The sequence below is a fragment of the Amphiura filiformis genome, chromosome 8 (genome assembly GCF_039555335.1).
Source record: "Amphiura filiformis chromosome 8, Afil_fr2py, whole genome shotgun sequence".
Taxonomy (NCBI): domain Eukaryota; kingdom Metazoa; phylum Echinodermata; class Ophiuroidea; order Amphilepidida; family Amphiuridae; genus Amphiura; species Amphiura filiformis.
Window position 1 is genome coordinate 51,232,304 of NC_092635.1, and position 20,725 is coordinate 51,253,028.

The 20,725-nt window shown below is 38.1% G+C and overlaps 3 protein-coding genes across 12 annotated transcripts in view; 2 read left to right on the top strand and 1 right to left on the bottom strand.

The window, feature by feature from the left end:
* LOC140159180 (uncharacterized) overlaps positions 1-4,824 on the top strand; it is a 74,685-nt gene extending 69,861 nt beyond the window's left edge. For all 9 annotated transcript variants that reach the window (XM_072182554.1, XM_072182553.1, XM_072182555.1 and 6 more), the window contains exon 13: positions 1,334-4,824. In XM_072182554.1, the coding sequence (XP_072038655.1) occupies positions 1,334-1,400 (67 nt within the window). In that variant the 3' untranslated portion in view covers positions 1,401-4,824. The remainder of the gene's footprint in view (positions 1-1,333) is intronic.
* A 1,904-nt stretch (positions 4,825-6,728) lies between these two features.
* On the top strand, positions 6,729-12,401 carry LOC140159181 (uncharacterized). Of its 2 annotated transcripts, none has more exons than XM_072182563.1 (3): positions 6,729-6,925; positions 8,802-9,048; positions 9,481-12,401. In XM_072182563.1, the coding sequence occupies exons 2-3, from the start codon at positions 8,842-8,844 to the stop codon at positions 11,323-11,325; spliced, it is 2,052 nt and encodes a 683-aa protein (XP_072038664.1). In that variant the 5' UTR covers positions 6,729-6,925; positions 8,802-8,841; the 3' UTR covers positions 11,326-12,401. The 2 variants fall into 2 exon arrangements, with proteins under 2 accessions (XP_072038664.1, XP_072038665.1); XM_072182564.1 differs by lacking the exon at positions 6,729-6,925 and adding an exon at positions 8,448-8,500.
* A 2,666-nt stretch (positions 12,402-15,067) lies between these two features.
* On the bottom strand, positions 15,068-20,725 carry LOC140159182 (uncharacterized). Its single transcript, XM_072182565.1, has 2 exons — positions 20,522-20,725; positions 15,068-19,066 (listed from the first exon to the last, which is right to left on the bottom strand). The coding sequence occupies exons 1-2, from the start codon at positions 20,720-20,722 to the stop codon at positions 17,303-17,305; spliced, it is 1,965 nt and encodes a 654-aa protein (XP_072038666.1). The 5' UTR covers positions 20,723-20,725; the 3' UTR covers positions 15,068-17,302.

A 20,725-nucleotide genomic window follows, 5' to 3' on the forward strand; every position in this document is an offset into this window, starting at 1 on the left:
TTTTTTTCCAAAATAATATTTTGTCAACACTTAATAAATAAGTGTTTGCAGCAAATTAAAAAAATTATATAACGTTGATACTATTTTTAGGGCATGTATTTATAACCCAATATTTAAACGTGTTCGGGCAACCCTTTTCTAATCTTTTACAAAAACGTTCCGTGTTTGCAGGATGATATTTACTTACTGATACCTTTATTATAAGTTAAAAGTAGACCGATTCCGAAGTACATGTCTTCCGAGTAGAAAAACCACATATGCAAAACTTGCGCGCATCTGCTCAACACAGGCCTAATTGGTAGTAAGCACGGGATTCCGTCGACGCATTTTTCGTTTTTGACAAAACTTTTGCTGTTGATGGCTTGTAAAATAAACTTTCTTATAATCGTCGGACGGTTTCATAAAATATAAAACTTCTTCTTTCAAATAAGCCTGAATTCAATTATATCCAATGACGGGAACCGGTGGGCAATTTTGATTTCGTTTGGTCATTTTTTTCAAGCTTCAATGAGGACAGTGCCTGTTTTTGATGATTTTCTACGGGTTGCCAGCGCTAAATTCATCAGCAAAATTAAACTATCTGTCAAATGTGAGGTCGTCGGACGGAATCAAAATCTACATAATATTCTCTTTCCAGTGATATAACACACTTCGTGATTGGTTCATGGGAAGAGGTGGGCAAAACATGTCCAATCACGAGGACCGTGTCTCCAGGGTTGCCAAACCCGCGATTTGGTAGCCCAATTGGGCGACTTTTGAAGATTTTCCCCGCGACTTCTGACAATTTCCTGTCCCATAGAAACCAATGGTTAAGAAAAAAATTGGACGACTTTTCAACATTGTCTCCCGCGACTTCCGATAGTTTCCTGTCCCATAGAAACCAATGGTAAAGAGAAAAATTGGGCGACTTTTCGATTATTTGACCCGCGATTCGGGCCACAACACTTTACGATACGGGGATGTGTTTGTCGACGCTATACTTCCTGCTATAGGCCAAACTCACTCTGTTTACGCTAATGTTTAGGACCCATTTGGACAAGTGAATGGTCCACTTATCTGAGCAGTGCTCATGCGCCGTGCAATTAGGTCGTCGTGTACAAAAAGGTCACACACACACTGAGTGTTGCAAACAAATAGCTAATGCACAAATCAGGGCAAAAGTTTTCCATATGGTACCGATATCTGCCAAAAAAAACCCCGTTTAAACTGGTACAAGAAATAGCAACAATTTGTCATTGTCTACTGTAGGATCAAAAGGTTATGCCATTGTTTTTACCTCTAAATGAAATCTGTGAAATAACAATTAATATGTTTCCCACGATTTTGTTTTCAGACATGATTGTTACGTTCCAGTGATTCAGCCGGTGAACAATCTTTCCAAACCAAACGGTACCTGTTAAGAGACCGCTGGGTAGGGGATGATATTGGAGCTATGATGCCACTGATGTGGATCTTTATGATCTAGATCACTTGTATCTGGATTTGGATGATTCTGTCAAGAGAGATGCCAACTAGATGGCTCCAATATAATGAGGAAGACAACGACAACCAGCTAGTATCACATGATGTAGATCAGTTCGATGTCTACCATTGTCAGTATGTCAATGGATTTAGATGGCAGAATTGAGAACAGCAGAAGAGATCTCGTGAGCTGTTCCTGATGTTAACTCTCTTCACGCGGGTGTCGACTGCAGACGACATGTTTCAAAAAAAAATTCAAAATTCAAAAATTTCAGAAATGTAAATTTTCATTACAATATTTGGAATCAGCATGAAAAATGCATTGAAATGAGTACAAACAAGCCCAGTATTGATTCAGTAATTTAAAGATACCTCTTGATATTTTGAGAAAATATTTCAAAATTTGAACTTTTTCCATTCAAGCGCATGGCTAGCACGGAGAGCATTAAGATCATACTACGGAAGGATAATCACGAGGAAGAGAGCAGTACTCTGCATTATGTTAAAAGACCGCTTCCAAAACGTTACGATGGGATTAATTTTGATTGCACGATTGTGTCAGCTTATTTATGGAGTTTGTGGATTATTAACAAAAATCCACAACCAAATTTACATTGTTTTGGAATGGTCTTTTTTAAGGGTCTTTATTTTACAACTTCGTCCTAAACATCAAAAAACTTAAAAGTTAGAACTCTTTCTTATCCCCTACGTTGGCAATTCTTAAGGACTTATAACATAAAGTTAACATTTTTAGTATTAAGCAAGTAGAAAAAAGCACAAGAAATTAGTACTATACATTGATGTAATATTTAGTGATATCAACTTTAAAATACTTTTAAGTTTTGTTTTTTTTTAAATAAATTTCTGTTTCTGTATAAACCTTTAGTTAAAACCTTTTAGTGCCATGCATCTAAAAGTATAAATTATCATGAATATTTTGCGGACACCCCTGCACATTATATAACAGTATTTACAACTATAGGAGTAAGGACCCCAGGTGGTTGTCACCCCTACCTAAAGCGGTTATCAGAACACCCTACGCACATGATAATGAGTGACGTGGGAATATCAGTATCGAAAAGTGATATAATCGTATAAACACCTCGCTACTGTCGGTTCCGAACTAATCACACGTCTGCTCGTTTACGTATACTTTAGGCCTTAGCGTTTCTAACCATATAGCGGTGAATGGGTGATATAACAAAATTGCAATTGAGACTAAAGAATATGTTGTAGATATAAATTTATAATCATTTATTTGTGTATTATACTGACTTTTTTTATACATTTATTTGAAATTATTTTAATATTACCATTGGAACCAGGTTAAGTATAAATTACAGATATATAATTGTTGCATATTTACAAACTAATTTTAATTTATTTGAATATGTAATAGGCCTATATCTAAAGTTACGCAGAACAGGGCACTGTACCAAAATATATACAAACCATTAAGATATTAATAAATTATAACTTCTTGCATAACGCACAAATTTGGTTGATACAGACGTCAGCTTGAAAAAAAATATTTCGACGTTTAAAAAAAAAAGTCTTTTTCAGTTGGTGGGATAATTCCGTGTACGTGACCTTTTGAGGAACCATATTTATACTCTATTCTGTTCTTGTCATCCTATAACGACAAGAAATTCTTTAAAAAAACACCCAACTCGTTATTGTTATAGTATTCTTATAAATATAATTTTTCACTTCACGTGTTTTCATGTTATATTATTTATTATCAATATTTTGATAAACCTAGTAAATATCACGAGTATATACCGAATTTGTACAATACAAATTAGAAAACTGTATAAACACACGATTAGGCTGTGGGCAGTCAATTGTGAGTTTCCCGTCACATTTTCTAGAAACAAGCGAGGCAGCATTTTCATTATTCACTATTTAGATTAGGTCTAAGCTTTAATTTGTTTTAACAAAATGTAAGCGCTATACTGTCTGAAGTCAGAGGATGATTTAAGGAAGCTCCATCATGCACTGCAAACGTGTTATCACTAGAGTTTCAACTGCCACTTAACTTGTCATTATTACTTTGTCGATTTCAGAACATAAGTGATGTATGCATAAAGGATAATTCACAATTCACATAATAGGTAACATAAAATGTGAAATCGACTAGCATTTTGAATGCGTTTTTATTGTAAATATATCAGTCCAACTTCAACCATGCCCGTCAATGCAATGTGCGAGCAGTGGTATCATGTTCACTCATACAGCTGTGCTAACCGCAACGCAGTGGCGTGGTGGGAAGTGCTTAAATCATCCTCTGGTCTGAAGTGTAGACAACTAACAAAATATTGGTGTAACAAATGATGGTTTGGTAAAAATTTTAATTCTACATGCATTGAAGATCCATGAGATTTGAACTGTTTGTTATTGTATGTAAAAGCAGTATTATGTATTATGACAGTATCATATCGAATTCAATGGGTCAAAATTTACACGAGGGCGGGTGACGGGAAACTCGAAATCGACTTTCATCAGCCTTAAACAGAGAACTGTTAAGAAGTATTGTAAATTTAGTATTTTGATTCGTAAGCACATTATGAAAAGTCCATTATAACATTGAAATATTTTCGGAATAAGTTTTTCGAACTGTGAAAATGTGATATTTGATATATTGGAGAGGTAGTTATTTCTTCATACAATTGTTATTAATTTTGTTGAAAAAATGTGTACAAAACTAAGAAGAGACATCGAGGGCGAATTCGTGAAGTGTTCTCTTAATATTGAGCCCAACATCCTTTGAATAATTTAAAAATTTGAAAACCTATTCGATTAGTAAAGACGTGACACATTTAGGTTTTTCTTACATCTCTTAAAGAATACCGGGTAAAATTTAGAATTTTAAAATCACTTTAAAGCTTAGCATATTACATCAAAATATTTAAAAAGCTACATTTTGTCGTGTTCTTTGTTTTGACATTTGACGAATGCGTAATTTGCACTTTGACATAATTTTTGAGACCTTCGTGAATTTCTGGCCCTGATGTGTTTAGTAGATTTTTTAATCGTAATTAATGTTGATCTGTTCAAAGATCTGTACAGGGTGTATCACAGAAAATAAAATATTAAAAATAGTAGGAACCCGTTCTTGTATATAAATTTTAGGCATACATCAAAATTAGTTTGCGATACACCCTGTATGTTCATAGTGTCCATACAATTTCAAAATTTATTTGCTTTGCATGTATATTTTGTAAAAGAAATTCTACGAATGTACCCAGAAAAGTCTAAAAAGGGGAAACCGAAAAATTAAGGTTAATACTTGTATCTGTACATTAATGACTACATCTGCTTTTACATTTTTTGTAAAAAAGAATAAATTGTTTCAAGTTAGAATCGTTGCAGCCTTACTGTTTACTTTATAATAATTCTGTTATAATCGTAGACTGGATCTTCTTACTTCCTCATGTTTTATTTTTATCATTTACTTATTATTTCAAAGATTTATTGAGTGTATTTCTAAAAAGAACAATGCGCTACAGAATAAAAATACATACAAACTACAAATGGCATATTAATTACACAGCAAAAATGTGATTTTCAAACACAAACCCCACCCCACGCACCCCCTCACATATTCACCCCCACACGTGTAATCGCGTCCAAACGTGGACGCTGTTAAGGACCATGCAAACGTGGTCGTCTGAATCCGTACTCAATCGACATACCGAGGACTTTTTCCGCCATTTTGTTTGTGTATTTTTGTGTGTATGGAATTTAACCTAGCAATTTCGGACGTTATTTCTTATATACCGATAGAGGTTGTATTTGTGGTCGTTTGCAGGCCTCCAGAAACCGAGGACGGTCCCCCATTGCAAGGTGGTCCGCGGGTTGAATGTGAAGTGCGAGTGTGTGTCCTCGTTTGCTGGCAAAAACAAACGCACCCCAACATATCCACCTCCCCATATCCACACCACACCGTACATACATCTACAACACACCCCAAATGAGCCCATTTCCCCACATATCCCACTACCTACTCGTATTCACCATTAAACGAGGACTTGTTTTTGAACCTACAACCATGGAGTTCTTTATTTTAATGACTTGAGTTGTCTTTCCTCATACAGCAATTCATTCGAGTTGCCATTGGAGTAGAATTAAAGGGAAAGGGAAACGGGTTTTATTCAGCTCCATCTGAAACTTGATTTGCCGCATCACAAAACAGCAACCATACAACACGAGAACATCTATCCATGCTAACGAAATGGGTCACACCCTAGACTTCTCCGTAGTCCACTCTGGCTATTACCATTCCCAGCAAACACTTATGTTTTTGACATCGCAAAAGGTTATAGAAAAGGTTGCCAGAAAACGTTTAAATGTCGGGTTATATAAAGGGTATATAAAGGTATAAAACGTTTTCATTCAAAAACATTTTTTGATAACTTACTGCAAACATTCTAACATATCGTTATTTAAAGCCTTAATATAAACTGCAAGTGTTTATTTTTAATGTTTTAAACTATTGTGCCATTGTATGTGTATTCTTGTCTCGTGAATAATAAAAGCTTGCTGATGAAATTAAAAAAAAATAAAAAAAAATACGATGTTTTTACAGAATATACCTTTATTTTTTCAAAACCGATTTTTTTGGCATATTTGTAATACTTTCACATGTTCCAACCTACATCTATGAGCAAACTGTCAAATTCGCCCTATTTGTAGCAAAACGGGATGATTTTCTGTTGGTCCGACATATTATCATAATTTTTCAGATTATGATATGTAGGAACGGTCACAAATCTTAATCTCCTACGAAGCCAGTTTGGTTACCATGGTTACGCTCTCTCCATACATGTGGAGGGAGCATAACCAAATTGGCTGCGTAGAAAACTAACTCTCAGGCCGCACTCGCCGTTCTAATCCAAAAAGTGCGAGATATTTCGAGTGATAGAGGTGAAGTTTATGATGTTGTTTCTTTGCAAATTTCCAATGTTTTTCGCGTCCAAATGTATTGGGAACTTTCATATTGATTACATATTATCATTTTGGAAGAAAAAAAGAAAAATCTAAAAATTTAAAAAGATCGTACATTAAGGCTTTAAGTGACAAAATATTTGCCAATTTGTGTCCGTTACAATAGCTCATAATTTATTCGCCATCGCCAAAGTGGTTAAATCTTCCCCTATATATATTACCATCTTTGATGAAAGTTCATGGAACCACCTCATATCATGATTTTGATAATATCATGATTACATGAGCAGCAGTATTAAAATATTGCGTGAGCATGAGCCTCGATATTTTACAGTTATCGCTACCTATATATCAGCATCTCTCCGCACAAACAAAGTCCATTAAAATTTGCATCATTATTACATGAGCAGCCTGGGATTTTACGCTGATCTCTCACGTCCGTCTAGCGTGTCATGTAATAATTTTGGCAAGTCTTGTTAAGATATTTATGAGGGAAGGACTGATTCCACGAAATAACGTAAGTATCGTTATCAAATATTTTAAAACTATACTCTAGACCATGCAAGCCTTCTCAACCGGCGCGTTTTTTTTCACATAATTTTTTTGACAAAAAAGGGGTGAAAATACCAAATATGAGCCTTTAGAAAGCCTCAAAATCTCAGAGCTTCTGGGGGCGCTGCCCTGGACCCCGCGGCCGGGGCTTTAACACTGGACCCCTCCAGGGGCCATAAGGCAGGCCCCTGGACCCCACCCGATATGCGTTTAGTCGCGCACACGCTCCATCGCAAAATCCACCCTTAGCATGTTGGCACTTCATGATCACTAAAATTTCCCAGTTGGCACTTCAAATAAACTACTTGAGAAGGCCTGCTCTAGACCTACCAGTTCAAAATAGATCGAAAAAGCATATTTTAAACGTTATTCGTCATTATTTTCTAAAATGTCATGACTACCATTCACCTATCAACTTTACCAGACCATCAACTTGAAAAGCCCGTGCTGGTGATATTCAAGTGACTGATCAAAAACCCTCAAAATCGAAATTCAATTGGTAAAAATAGGCTGTTGATTTTACATTTATCACACATGCCATGACAACAGAAGTAAGGCCCCTAAGAAACAAAAACCCACGCGGTCCATATCAAGGAGTGAGTGGGCTGGTTAGCTTTGTTCACAGTTAGCAAAGAAAATTAACTCCATATTTGACTATATTTTCAGATTTAAAATTGCAATTTTTTTCGCGCTTTGTTCCTTTTTTCATCATATAATTTTAGCCTTGAGCTGGTAGGTATTTTGGAGATGGATGTAGATATTCGTGAGAAAGCCTTACACATTAGTCTATGTTTTGAAGAAAATAATCCGAAGACACTAAATATAAAAGACACTAAAAACTCCCCGTGTGAAGTCATTTTAACCTAAAAATAACGATGTTTTTCCGCGGCACGCTAAATTTATGTGCCACAGAACGTACAACATGTACAAATGGTAAAAATATGGACTTATATTAAACAAAATTCGTTTCTCAAATCTAAAAACAAATTGTTGAAAATATAGGAACTTTACGATTTAGAAAAAAATTGTCTCACCGAGGATTAAAAATATTGTCACGCCCAGGTGTTAAAAATTGTGTTTGCTACACCGAGGTGCTAAAAATTGCTTCACAGCGGTGCTAAAAATAATATTATCACGACCAGTCCCCAACTACCCAGCCCCCGACTTTGATATCTTATCTAATGGTGCGTCCCTAATGTCTAAGCCACAGTGAGGCGATTTTTTCCTCACTAATGAGTAAAAAAAAAATTTCCCCACCCAACTCTGAATTAAAAAGGTATATATTAAAATTGGAAAAAAAATCGCCTCCTTCGGCGGTTAAAAAAATCCGCCTTCGGCGGCGAATTTTTTTTGCCCCATTCGGCGGCAAAAAAAATCCGCCTGACCCAAACTCCCATGCCCCCCTGAGAATTAATTGGTGCGTCCCTAATATTTTTTGACGATGTCGTCTGCTATTTCCACCAAGCGGTAATTCCCCAGATCATGTAATCACGGCTCTCATGCAACTTCGATGCACGGGGGATTTATAAGCATGAATTTGGTATGTTTGTTTGATCTTTTTATTTTACCTGGTGGGGTTGGGTAGGTAGTATATATTTTTTTTATTTTCATATATGAATTGGTCTGGTAAACACAAAATTTTACCTTAATTTTGGGCTAACAATTAATTATGTAAATGAGTTAAAGGAGGTTGCGTGAACATGTCGAGTAGTTCATCTCTGGTAGTGTACAATGTATAAGGTCTTGGTCTTTGGTATTACCCCAGAATGCCAATTTTTTACTCCAGTTTAATAATTATTTGTAACAATATACATACATAATTATGCATATTTTTACTTCAGGTAATTTATAGTCAGGTTGGGACTAGTCTGCTAACCAAACATGGATGTTATATTTGGTCATTGTTGGCGATGTGAGAATGCCATCACACGAGAAGTGAATTGTCGTCAATGTGGTGTAGCCAAGTACTGTTCAGATACATGTTGTCGTCGAGATCAATACAGGCATCAGCCAGAGTGTGAGGAATGGAGACCAAAACAATGCAGTAATCCAACATGTACCAGCGATTCTCGCCAGTCATTAAAAGAGGTTAGAGAAGTAACCTTTAAAATATCTTTACTTGTATACGCGACATATTGTTGGGCTTTTCAGCATGCATGTTTTAACCGATATTTTGTAAAAAAAATGCGCACCGCCAAACGAACGCGGGCGGCAGCTCCGAGACATACTATTTGTTTGGCCTTATGAAAAGCTACTTTGTAGCGAGTACAAAGGGTTTTAGTTATTGATTTTTAAAACAATGGCACTCCAATTTGAGCACCCCCTTTCTTCTATTAATGATGATAGCAAACTTAAAAGAAGGGAGAAAACCAGAAAATACCGTCCCTGTGAGATAATTAATGGTCCAACAAGTTCAGACTATATAACAAATTGTTTTCAGGAAAGATTTATGCATTGACCAAAGCTGAATACTCACGACTATGCTAATTCGTGTATTTATTATCCGTTATCTCTTTATAGTGCACCTCGTGCAACGAAGCTTCATACTGCGGTAAAATTTGCCAAAAGGCACACTGGAAAGACCACAAACACAAGTGTCGGGAACGCGCCCAAGAAATACGCATGAAAGGTGCAGCCCTACAGAGCTATTTTAAACAGCGGCGTGGCATTCCGTTGGCTGTTCCATATTACTTCGGTAATACCCTAGCAGTCGATATGCTCAACGTTCAGGCAAATGAGTGCAGTTGTGAGCAGGAACCAGGTGACAAAGATCCTCTGAAAAGCGACTACTTCATTTTATCAGCCGGTTGTGGTAATTTACGAAATTGGATCCATACGGTAGCGTCTCTACCAGCCGAGTTTTCAGGCAAGCTGCACACCTTTCTCAATGATTTTGATCCGTTTGTGCAAGCCCGAAACGTGTTGCAGCTCTACATGATGGTCATGCACCGAGATGAAGATAATATTGCCACAAGTATCACAAATATCTATTACTCGCTTAAACTTTCTGCAAAGGACTACAACTTACTTGTAAATTGTCTGACGGCACTTCAAGATCTTACAGCCACTGGTTTGAATGAGATAACTGGAGGCGTCATACGACTTACAGATGCAGACATGGCTCCGATGAGAGAGGTATGGCAATCATGGCTAAATCTAGAATGCCGCAAAGGTCATCCCAACTACATTGATCTTCACAAACAAAGGCAGGAAGGGTTTAGAAACTCCCCAGATGCAGCTGAAGGTATTAAAGTGTACAAGACAGAGCTTCCAGATGAGTTTGTGCAATCGTATGACGATTATCTTGCAACTGGAAACTTCCAGCCACTTGGATCAAAACGTGACGATCTTCAATATGACAACCCAACGTTGACTGGCTACAGACATCCGTACCTTGGAGGTGTTGATATGGGCGAAGTACAGAGGATTCTCGCATCTCCGAAGAAGTTAGAGTTTGTATACTGTATTGAGGAGAATATGAATCCGTTTGGTTCATGGGATTATCTGAAAGTAAAGAAGAACCACTACCACATATCAATGATAGTTATGTTCCATGGATACATCACGGATCAGATACAACAAGTGTTGAAATGCTTAAAAGCTGGTCTTCTTACCGTTTCCTTTGTTGTATGGAATTGCCTCGAGCTATCTGTAAGACTTAATCCAGAACTGTGCAAAGTTGATCGCATCTTTACGTCCAACATGGCGGACTACGCGGGAACACAGCCGTTGCTCAAAGTCATGACGCCTTACCTGAATCGAGGAAATAAATGCTCGGTGATTGTCACTCAGTACCGGCATTGGTATGCGTTGTTTCCAGATGCGAGGATAACTAGTCCTGAAACTGCAGGCGAAGATCGAATTGAAGTCATGTCTAATTGCATAGCTGCAGCCGTGAAAGACACCCACATCGACACAAAGGAATCATCTTTGAACAATTCCAGGCTCATGAGTGTCGAGTGCAAGAAAGCAATGGCACGCGGATCGTTTTTCTTTCAAGAGTATTTCAACTACATGATTTACTTCGTCAATTACTTGAGAGCAGAGTATGTAGCATTCAACGAACCTCTTGAAGACGTCAGTGATGAGTTACGAAATGTTGTCAACATGCAGAACGCATTTGAGCATTTAGGATTAGGACGTGATGTAGCTTGCATTCCCAAAGCGGCATCACTGGGAGCCTCAACCACCAAGCCGCTGCCACCGCCATCCTTTCAGGAGGTGAAACACACGGAAGGCTTGAAACTTCGTGATTTTAGGCGCGGAGAACTGAACAAAGTTGCTCCTTATCGGTACCGTCGAAACGTACGTCGAGTAAACTTACTTCGTGGTATGCAGCGAATGTTGGAATGGTACATCCCATGAAGCTCATCTTTCATCAATAAGAATGACTAATTATGACGTGATTTCTACATACTATTGAAAAATAAAAGTGGCAAAATTGCGACAAGAACTGGGAAAAACTTTTTTTCGGGAAAAATATTTTTACAATATAACAGTAATGGAAAGAAAAGTGCAAATATTCGTCATTTTCCGGCACAAATATTTTTGGCAAACTCCTAATTTGCATAATAGTCGCTATGCCTCCAGCTAGCTCGTCAAAATACAAGGTACCCGTCACCTAGTTTGTATCTTTGATATGACAAGCGTGTTACACGATTTTGCAAGTGCTGGTTATCTTAATGAGGGATTCATCAGTATGTCGCGATTGTGCTCGATGCTCGATTCAGAATCCGTTAATGTCGCCATCTGTAGTCATAGTGATACAAAGGAACGGTTTATAATTATTTGGGGTTCATCAGTATGAGGGAATCACTACGAGATTAAGTACGATAGAACATTTTTATTTATCTATAAGTCCCTTCACATCAATGATTATCTGTACATAATAGTTTGCCTATGAACTGCCCTACCAAATTATTTAACAAGTATGAGTAGGTCAATTTCACCATAATAGGTCATGCTTTATTTTATAAAACATTGCTAATACATTAACTTTGTAAGTGTTAGGGCCCAATGATTATCCTCAGCTTCGACTGATTGCATGCGCGTGTAAAACATTGAATTCATTGAACAGCGTCACTTGGCGTTGGTATACTTTTATCCTTCATTCGTGTTACATATCAAATGTGATCTTTATTAGATTGTACGTTTGCCGTTTGTGTGGTTTATTAGCACATTAAAGCTTGCTCTAAAAAATGTCAAAAAATAATTTTGATGAATTTTAGGGATGTTGAACCCTGTACTTTTGAAAAGTTTTGGTATTGATACATGTATATAGAGTACTAAAAAAATACATCATATCTTCATAATAACTATTATCTTCCATGTTTGCTATTGGCTTTGCATTTACGCAAACCCAAAATGTATAGGATAACACCAATTGATACAGATTAAATAAAGACTGCAGTCGCTGCTGCCTCCTTGTATATGTAATCCAATTTAAGTAGTACTGTAGCCATTACGGAAAACAAAACTCTTGACAAAACACTTCTGTACTATTTAACGCAGAGGATCAGGGTTTATGTATAAATAAGATGGGGCCAATGGACTACGGAGAGTCTACAGAGGATGCCGTTGTATTGCCCTTCTTCTCCGTTCATGATGTTGGTACTGCTTCCTGGTTTCTCTTAATACAATAAATGTATTTTAAACAAAACCATGGACGAATAATAGAGCACGAAGTGCGATGGACTTGCAACTCCGTTCACCGACGTGAGGACAGTGACAAAAAATGAGTCCTTATATAATTACGCGATTTACGTAGCCAATATCGCTAGCTATCGTTGGTGGCAGCAGCATTTTTCTGTAATTATATATTCATATATTCATAATGTATCAAGATGGCGGTCGAGTCCCGGTTCTCTGTCTCTAATTCTGTGGTGGCAGCAGCATTTTTCTTCAGTCACGTGATAATGGGACCGGCGAATAATACACGGGGGAAGCCGACGGTGTCCCCACTTTTTTGCATTGCGCTGGTATATGAGTTGCAACGGCCTGACAAAACGCAGAATTGGAATTTCTGATTTTACAATAATTTTTTCTTCATTTGTAAATGTAAATAATGCTTATTATCAATAAATGTGCCGATGTGGTTTTTTTGGTTGCGTGTGGTTTATTTATTTATTTTATGTTTGCATAAGGTTGAAACACACTGAAGTGAATAAGTGGTGCTGTCTGATAGGCCAACAGGGATTTTCCTACACCATGTTTTTTCAGTTAGCCAGGACCCTCAAATATTAAAATCGGTTTGCCATTAATCTGGTGGTAGGTATCAGCATAGGAGCCCGGGGGGGGGGGGGTACTCAAGTTTGGTTTTGGTAGGGACGTGCCGCTGAGAATTTGAAAGTGGTCCCATAAATATTTTTAAAGACATTTTGACCCATTAATATACCAAAAGTCAAAAGTCCATCCCCGTTTAGTCTTTTGTACTGAGTACCCCCCCGGGCATAGGAGTTAAGCATAGCTCAACACAGGGGTCAAGGATTCAGAAAAAATAGGCCTATAGGTTGACCTATCTGTCTATCTTGACCTACCTATCTATCTTGAGTTATAAGCAAATTTTCAAATTTTCAAAAGTGTCAAAAACTAAAAGTGCTCCGATTTCACCGAGTGGTCTCAAATTGTCCGTCATATAAAAAAAAAACAAGTCAAATAAAGAAAAGTTCTCACCATCAACGGAACATCGCAAAATAGGTTAACGGTTAATGGGCAATACGGCCTACGGGGAGGGTTGACTATTGTCAAATTTTGGTAGTAACGAAACATTCTAGACAGTGCAAACTATTCCTTATTTGACTTTATTTTCATGACGAACAGTTTGAGACCGTTTTGAAATTTGACTGCTTTGATTGGCCCCTACGCCTATACCCATTATACCTAAAACGGCTAACACGCAGATTATGACAGCTGAGGACTCTGGCTAACAGATTAACATGGTAGATGAAAATGTCTAAAAGGGGAGGTTTTTGATTATTGGCCCATGGACTAATACCCCATGTGTCTCGAGTGGACGCATGCTGCGCAGCCACGCGCGCTTCCCGCGCTCTATTCGAGGGTGTTGCGATACATAGAAATATAGTTTGTCTCGTCCAAAGGTGTTTTACTTTAGTAAAACCTAGATACGCTGAAGCGTATACTGATGCACGGCAGTGAACGTAATCGTTCCGGCTGAAATCCAGAAATGACGTCATTTGTTCTGGTGCTGCCACTTCCGGGTAAAACGGGAGAAGAACATGCCTTTTGCAAACAAAATGGCCGACTCGTCCCGGCCCTTTCCAGCGAAAATACAGCTTATTTAGCCAATGTGAACATGGGGTCATCGGTTATAATATTTTCCTATCATACCGTAAAACCCCGTCTACAAGCATATATAGTGTTTTTTATAAAACCTTAATTAATTCGAAGCAAGTGTTAATATACAAATACAATAGATCGGTCTTAAAATAATACTTGTTTGTATATGCTTGGATCCGTAATCTATTTGCTCAAACTCTATAATGGCGGTGGATTAACGTAGCTTTCATCAGAAGCACACTATATGCTTGTAGATGGGGTTTTACGGTATTGGACTAACACGTCAGCTATATGGTATTTCACGATATAACAGTAATAAAAAGAAAACTGCAAACGTTCGTTCGTCGGATGTTTGACGAAGTGACCAGCTCTAATGACGTCACTATGTAAACACCATAGAAGTATAAATAATTAATTAGGTAATACCAAATATGGAGGTATCCAAAAGTATGCTAATTAGAACAGGTTAGAAGGCACGACGAATCAGAATACGATTCTGGTATCCAATTCTATGCAAATGAGTTGAAGGAGGTTACGTGAACATGTAGACTAATGCGGCTCTTGTGTATACCGACCTCTGTGGTCTCGTCTCAAGTTGAGAGCAACGCCATTTTGGATTTTGCAAAAATCCTAAACCAATAGTTTTATTCTCGTTAGTTAAAGATACTTCCCCGGAGGGCACTTTAAGGGCTTCGTTAAATCGTGTCGTGTTAGGTGATGCTGTAGGAGTCGTATATGACTCTCAAGTCTAAAACGCCTTTTACTCAAATTCAATACAGATTGCACAACAGAACACACTGTTTGATTAAGTTAACAATATATGAATCTTTAATGTCAAGAAATCATTTAGAATAATTAAAATTCATTGTTTAGGAATGTTTATCCGCCAGTCTTCTTTGTTGGTCACTACGTTAATGTTGCAATTTTCCGGACGACTAAGGTATAATCCTGATTCAAACCTGAAGATCACTGTTCAACGAAGTGCATAATGATCCTGACTCTGGAAAATATGTTTGCATTTAGGCTTTTAGGCCACCGACAGGAAACTTTTTTGCCTTATTCTGAACTTTATTCATTGTTTGCAGAAGTCCCTTCAGGTCCCGATTGACACATTCTAGGCCTATATGTTAGCTCTGATGTTTTGTTGGAAATGGCTAAAGAACAACGCAACAAGTTCAACAACCTGACATCACACTTGATGTGATTCCTCAAATCCTGTCGATTTCACATCTGGATATTGTGTGTACTAGAGTTTCTTCGTTTCTGCATTCGAACGGGTGTCCGTTTTTCCCCTTACTTATCCCAAAGAACTGGAGCAGATCCAAATATGGGGCTTAAGGAACTGCTGGAGAGCCTGAAAAAGGGACCCTTGACCGCCGCACATACCCGTACCACCTTAACATGTGAGTGCCCCCCGGGATTTCCACCCCCCGCTAAGAAAGATTCAACCTGAATCTTCCCCTGAGGGAAGATGAGTTTCAAATGGAGCTGCTAATGTGTTAATTCCATTTGACATTCATACTTCCCCTGTGGCAGATATTTCCTAAATCTTCCACAGGGGTAGTGTGAATTTTAAGTGGAAAAGCCCAATAGCACCACCTTTAGGGCACTCATTTTCCGTTATTATTATTTTGTCAATACAGGTTCTTATTTGATATGACAGGGAGCTTCACCATCTCGTTTACCATCTTAGCAGGATTATCTTTGGTGACATCGTTATCGCTTGGATTGGGAGACATTTTAACATAACCATAGCGTTACTTCATTTGGTTTTTATGGGTGCACCCAAATAATAAATAAATGAACTGGAAATATCGACTTTCACTCCTATTATGTCAGAACTTGTCATCATGCATCATTTTGCACCAGGAATTCGACTGTTCAGTGCCACCAGTGGGTAAGTGCAATAGCTGCCATGTGTAGATGAGTATAATATATTGTGTGTAAATTGCCAAACGTTCACAGGGCAGCTATTGCACCTGCCTACTTCTAGCCATGAGCAGTCAAATTATTTGTACGGCGATCTAAATGGTGTTTTGTAAAAAAAATATAGTAAAAGATGTACGATTTTATAAAACGAATTTGGGTTTTTTGGGTGTTTTTTTGTTTTGTGTACTACTCAGGTGCATGGAGATGGAAACTATACATAGATGCGTTTATAAGAGAATCGTTTTGTAGCCAAACCGTTCCATATGTCTCATCAATACACAAATCCTATATCATTTTCAAGGAATTCTGTGCATAACAACGTAGCCGATAAAGCTGACCATTGTGGCCCAAAACACACCATATAAATCATTTGGCGACAATCAGAGATTTTGCAGCTAAAAAGCGCACACCCTACAGATACCACAATAAATCACCGCAGCCAGGATCAGCTCCCCGAGTTCTCGTACGGGTAACCGAGACAACAAGCTTAGTAGCTTGTCCAGGGGAGTTTCACGTTAGCTCAATCAAGTAAACAGAGACTGTGCCGGGGCTCGAATAACTTCGTAAGGCAGATGCCATTCTAGTGTTCCGTCCATTAATGCCACTCATTAGGTTCATCGTACACGCGTTACGTCGATAACAAAATGGTACAACCCTTTTAGCTCTGCTTTGGAGTTTTGTTTTCAAAACTAAACAATATAGCTCAATATCCCGCTAACCTTGACCGTTTTTCGATGGACCATAATGGCTAGATACAACGTCTTCAGCAGAATTCTTCAAGTCTTCACAGCATATCAACACCATCGCCCGCCCATCGTGTGTCCTGAAGATGTCGACATGTCGATCTAGTGAAAACGTTCAGAATGAGTTTGAACCTGTGCCGTGTTGAAGTCAAACCTCTGTCCAATTTTATATACCACTAACCATGATATTGAACAGAATCTTGCGTATTCTAACATAAAAAAATCTCTTTCGAGTGAATATCACCAACCCTTTAGTGTCTTTACCCCAAAACATGTTAATCTACAAGAAAGTCGTCTGATGTAAAACGGCACATGTTGAATTATTTTGATAGAATGTATCCTTACACATTGATCCAATAGCTCCCAAGTGCACATCAAGGGAGATGCCATTCCAAGGTTCTATCCATTCCAGTCATTAGGTTCACCGTACGCACGTTACGTCGATAACAAAATGGTACAACCTTATTAAGTTCTCCCTTACGAAAGTCTCGAAGTTGAAACCCTACGCTTTGTTTCACTTCTTGAAAGGTCGGCACTTGTTGTGTGGATCTTAAGTCGTCTGGAAGAGTGTTGATTGCCAGGTATTCAGCTCTCAAATAGTTGACAAACCACCTCATGTAATTGAAGTATTCTTGCGGGAAGTAAAACCCACGATCAAAATTTCTAGTGATTTCAGTCACAACAAACTTCGGATCCTTAAGCTTCGCGTGAGCTCTTTCGTCATCGGAATAGATATCGTGGGTTGCTGCAAGTGCGCATGATTGAATCATGTCGAAGCGTCCACCACTAAGTGCAATTTGTGGAAACTCATGAAACTCTGGAGGACCTTGTAATCGTGCCCACGGAAAGTATAAGTGCCAGTTCCAGTAGTGAGTTACAATCGTGGAGCAATTGTTATCACGATTGAGAAACGGTTTCATCGCCTTCAGTAGAACCTGAGTGCCAGCATAATCAGCGATGTTCGATGTGAATATGCGATCAAATTTGCAAGACTCTACGTTTAGCCTTGTTTGTAGGTCAAGGCAGTTCCACACGATTATAGATATCGTAAGAGACCCGGCTTTCAGTTTTGCGATAACTCTCTTGATCTGATCAGATATGTACGAATGGTACATCACAACCATGGACTTATTATAATGATGTTTCCTTACTCTTAGATAATCCCATTCACCGAATGGAGTTAGATCAGGCTGGATACAGTACACAAACTTGTTCTTTTTGGGTGATGATAGCATTTCAAAGGATTCTTTTCTAGAAAGAGAAAACATGAAGCCTGTGAATGTCGGATTATCGTATGCAAGATTCTGACTGCATGTACCAACAAAAGGGACGAAATCCCCTCTTTTATTGTATTTATCATACGATAGAAGCAACTCTCTAGGCAACCCCAATCGGTACAGTCTTATACCGTCCACCGAATCTGGTTCATCGATCAATCTTTGGCGCTGTTCATGGAGATTGATGTAACCTGGATAACCATCTCGACATTCTAAACTCAGCCACGCTTCCCAAACCTCTCGCATTGGAGCTATATCTGCTTCGGCAAGTTGTACGATACCTCCAGTAGCATTGGCAAGATCACCGGCTGAAAGAGTTTGAAGCTCTTTGAGACAATCTACCAGAAACTGGTAATCTTCTTCAGGCAAATGAAGAGAGTACCAGATGGTGGTGATTCTTTCAGCGATGTTGGGGTCATCAGAGTACATTATCATCATGTACAGTTGCAATACATTTCTAGCTTGCAGAAATGGGTCGAAATCGTTGAGAACGGTGTGCAGGGTGCCTTTGAACTCTTCAGGTAAGGATGCAACTGTAAGAATCCAGTTTCTAAGATTGCCACAACCTGCAGACAGAATCGAATAACTACCCAGCAGTGGATCTTGCTCTGATGGCTTAACCGATGTTTTATCTTTGGCGTTTTCATTCGAATTTAAATTTAACAAATCTACTCCTAAAGCATTGCCGATGTAAAACGGAGCGACAACAGGCAGAGTAGCCAGGCGAGCAAACTTTTCTTTCATGACAGGTGCAGCTCGTAGGATTTCTTGCTTAAATTGCTGACATCCTGGCTTGTGGTTTTTCCAACGCTGTCGCTGACAAGTTGCTCCACAGTACCAAGCACTGCAACAAGCCGAGCACTGCATAAATGACAATAAACAAAGACACGATAAAATGCTATTGGAGAGATAATATACCGTAAAAACTCGATAGTTAGCATAATTTATTACTATCGAGCGCTTTCGAAAACATGAAATTGTACCGGCGCTTCACCAACTGAGCTAATGGGTTGAGACATAAATTTACAGGTTTACTTGTTCGTACAGTATGTAACTATGCGAATCGATGATTTGCTTAAAACCTTTTTATACTTTTGTGGATGAGATTGGCTCTTCATGTTTGCATGTTTCCAAAGCGCTCGATATTAAGCATATATGTGACCGTCCACGGCGAATTAGCCGTAAATTCCTCCTCCGGTCAATTTTGTTTTATTTTGTGTTTAAAAAATAAACATCAGAAACTTAAAAATGGTATATCATTTGACTTCAAACGATATCCAGAAGCGGGGTTATGGTTTGTTAAACTTTGCTCCTTCAACATAATTATAGCTTTTTACGTTTTTACATGTGTCTCTTTTTCCACATTGTTGGCAATAAATATCAAACAGTCATAATTGGTGGTCATTTCAAATCATCCCCAAGTCAACGAGGTTTAAGAACGTTCTCTCATTGTTAATTGTTGGTTATGCATACCTGTACAATGCCTGGTAACCCACCACTTGAACAGGATTTAGCAATATAAGCAAACAAAGACCAGAGCTATTAAAAGTTCTATAGCCATCTAAGGTAGAAGCTTATTATCCACTTCAACAATAGGATTATTGATTAGTTTTTGAAATGAGACGGATGTCGGGCCAGCTTGTAACCGATGAATATGACCTTCGTACACATTTTACACCATAACTCAGAATACAATTTAGGGAATTTACGGCTCATTTGTGCTGCCGGGTCACATATAACTATCGAGTTTTTACGGTACACAGCAAGAATATTGATAGACAGAGGAACGGGAGAGGAAGACGGTCAGACAGACAGGCAGACAGACATGACACAGAGAAATGTTTACATAAACGTTGTGTATAGAACATCATTATTAACATGTAAAATTTACCTCAGAACTGTAATATTTTATGTTGCCAAATTATGTAAAATTTTAATTACTTTTACCAAAATTAATTAAAGTTGTAAATCATATTAACCAAATTATATCCAATTTTAATTGATTTTATTAAAATCAATTAATTGATTTACCACAATTAATTAAAATCAATTGTAGCCATCGACACACAGGTAACGATTCATAAATGGTATGTCTTTTCAATATCCTTTTAAAGACGCATTGGCAACATCAATAATATGCTTTATTGGTTGCTGTTGACCGTACTGAAACATCTTGTTCACACTTTACAAATGATAATTTACTCTGACAATTCGATCTCTTCAATTTGCAATTAGACAGACAAACAGACACCCGACACCCCGATAGACACCCAGACAGACAGACAGACAGACAGACAAAAAGATATAAAATCATACCTCTTTCAATTTTTCCGTTTGACCACAATTTGGATTTGAGCATTGCCTTGGTGTCCACTCCTGACATTCTGGACTATGCCTATATTTATCCCATTCTCGACATTTCTCTTTGCAATACTTGGCTACTCCACAAGAACCACATGCCACTTCATTCTCGATTATTTTTTCACATCGCCAACAACAACCACGCTGAACATCCATGAT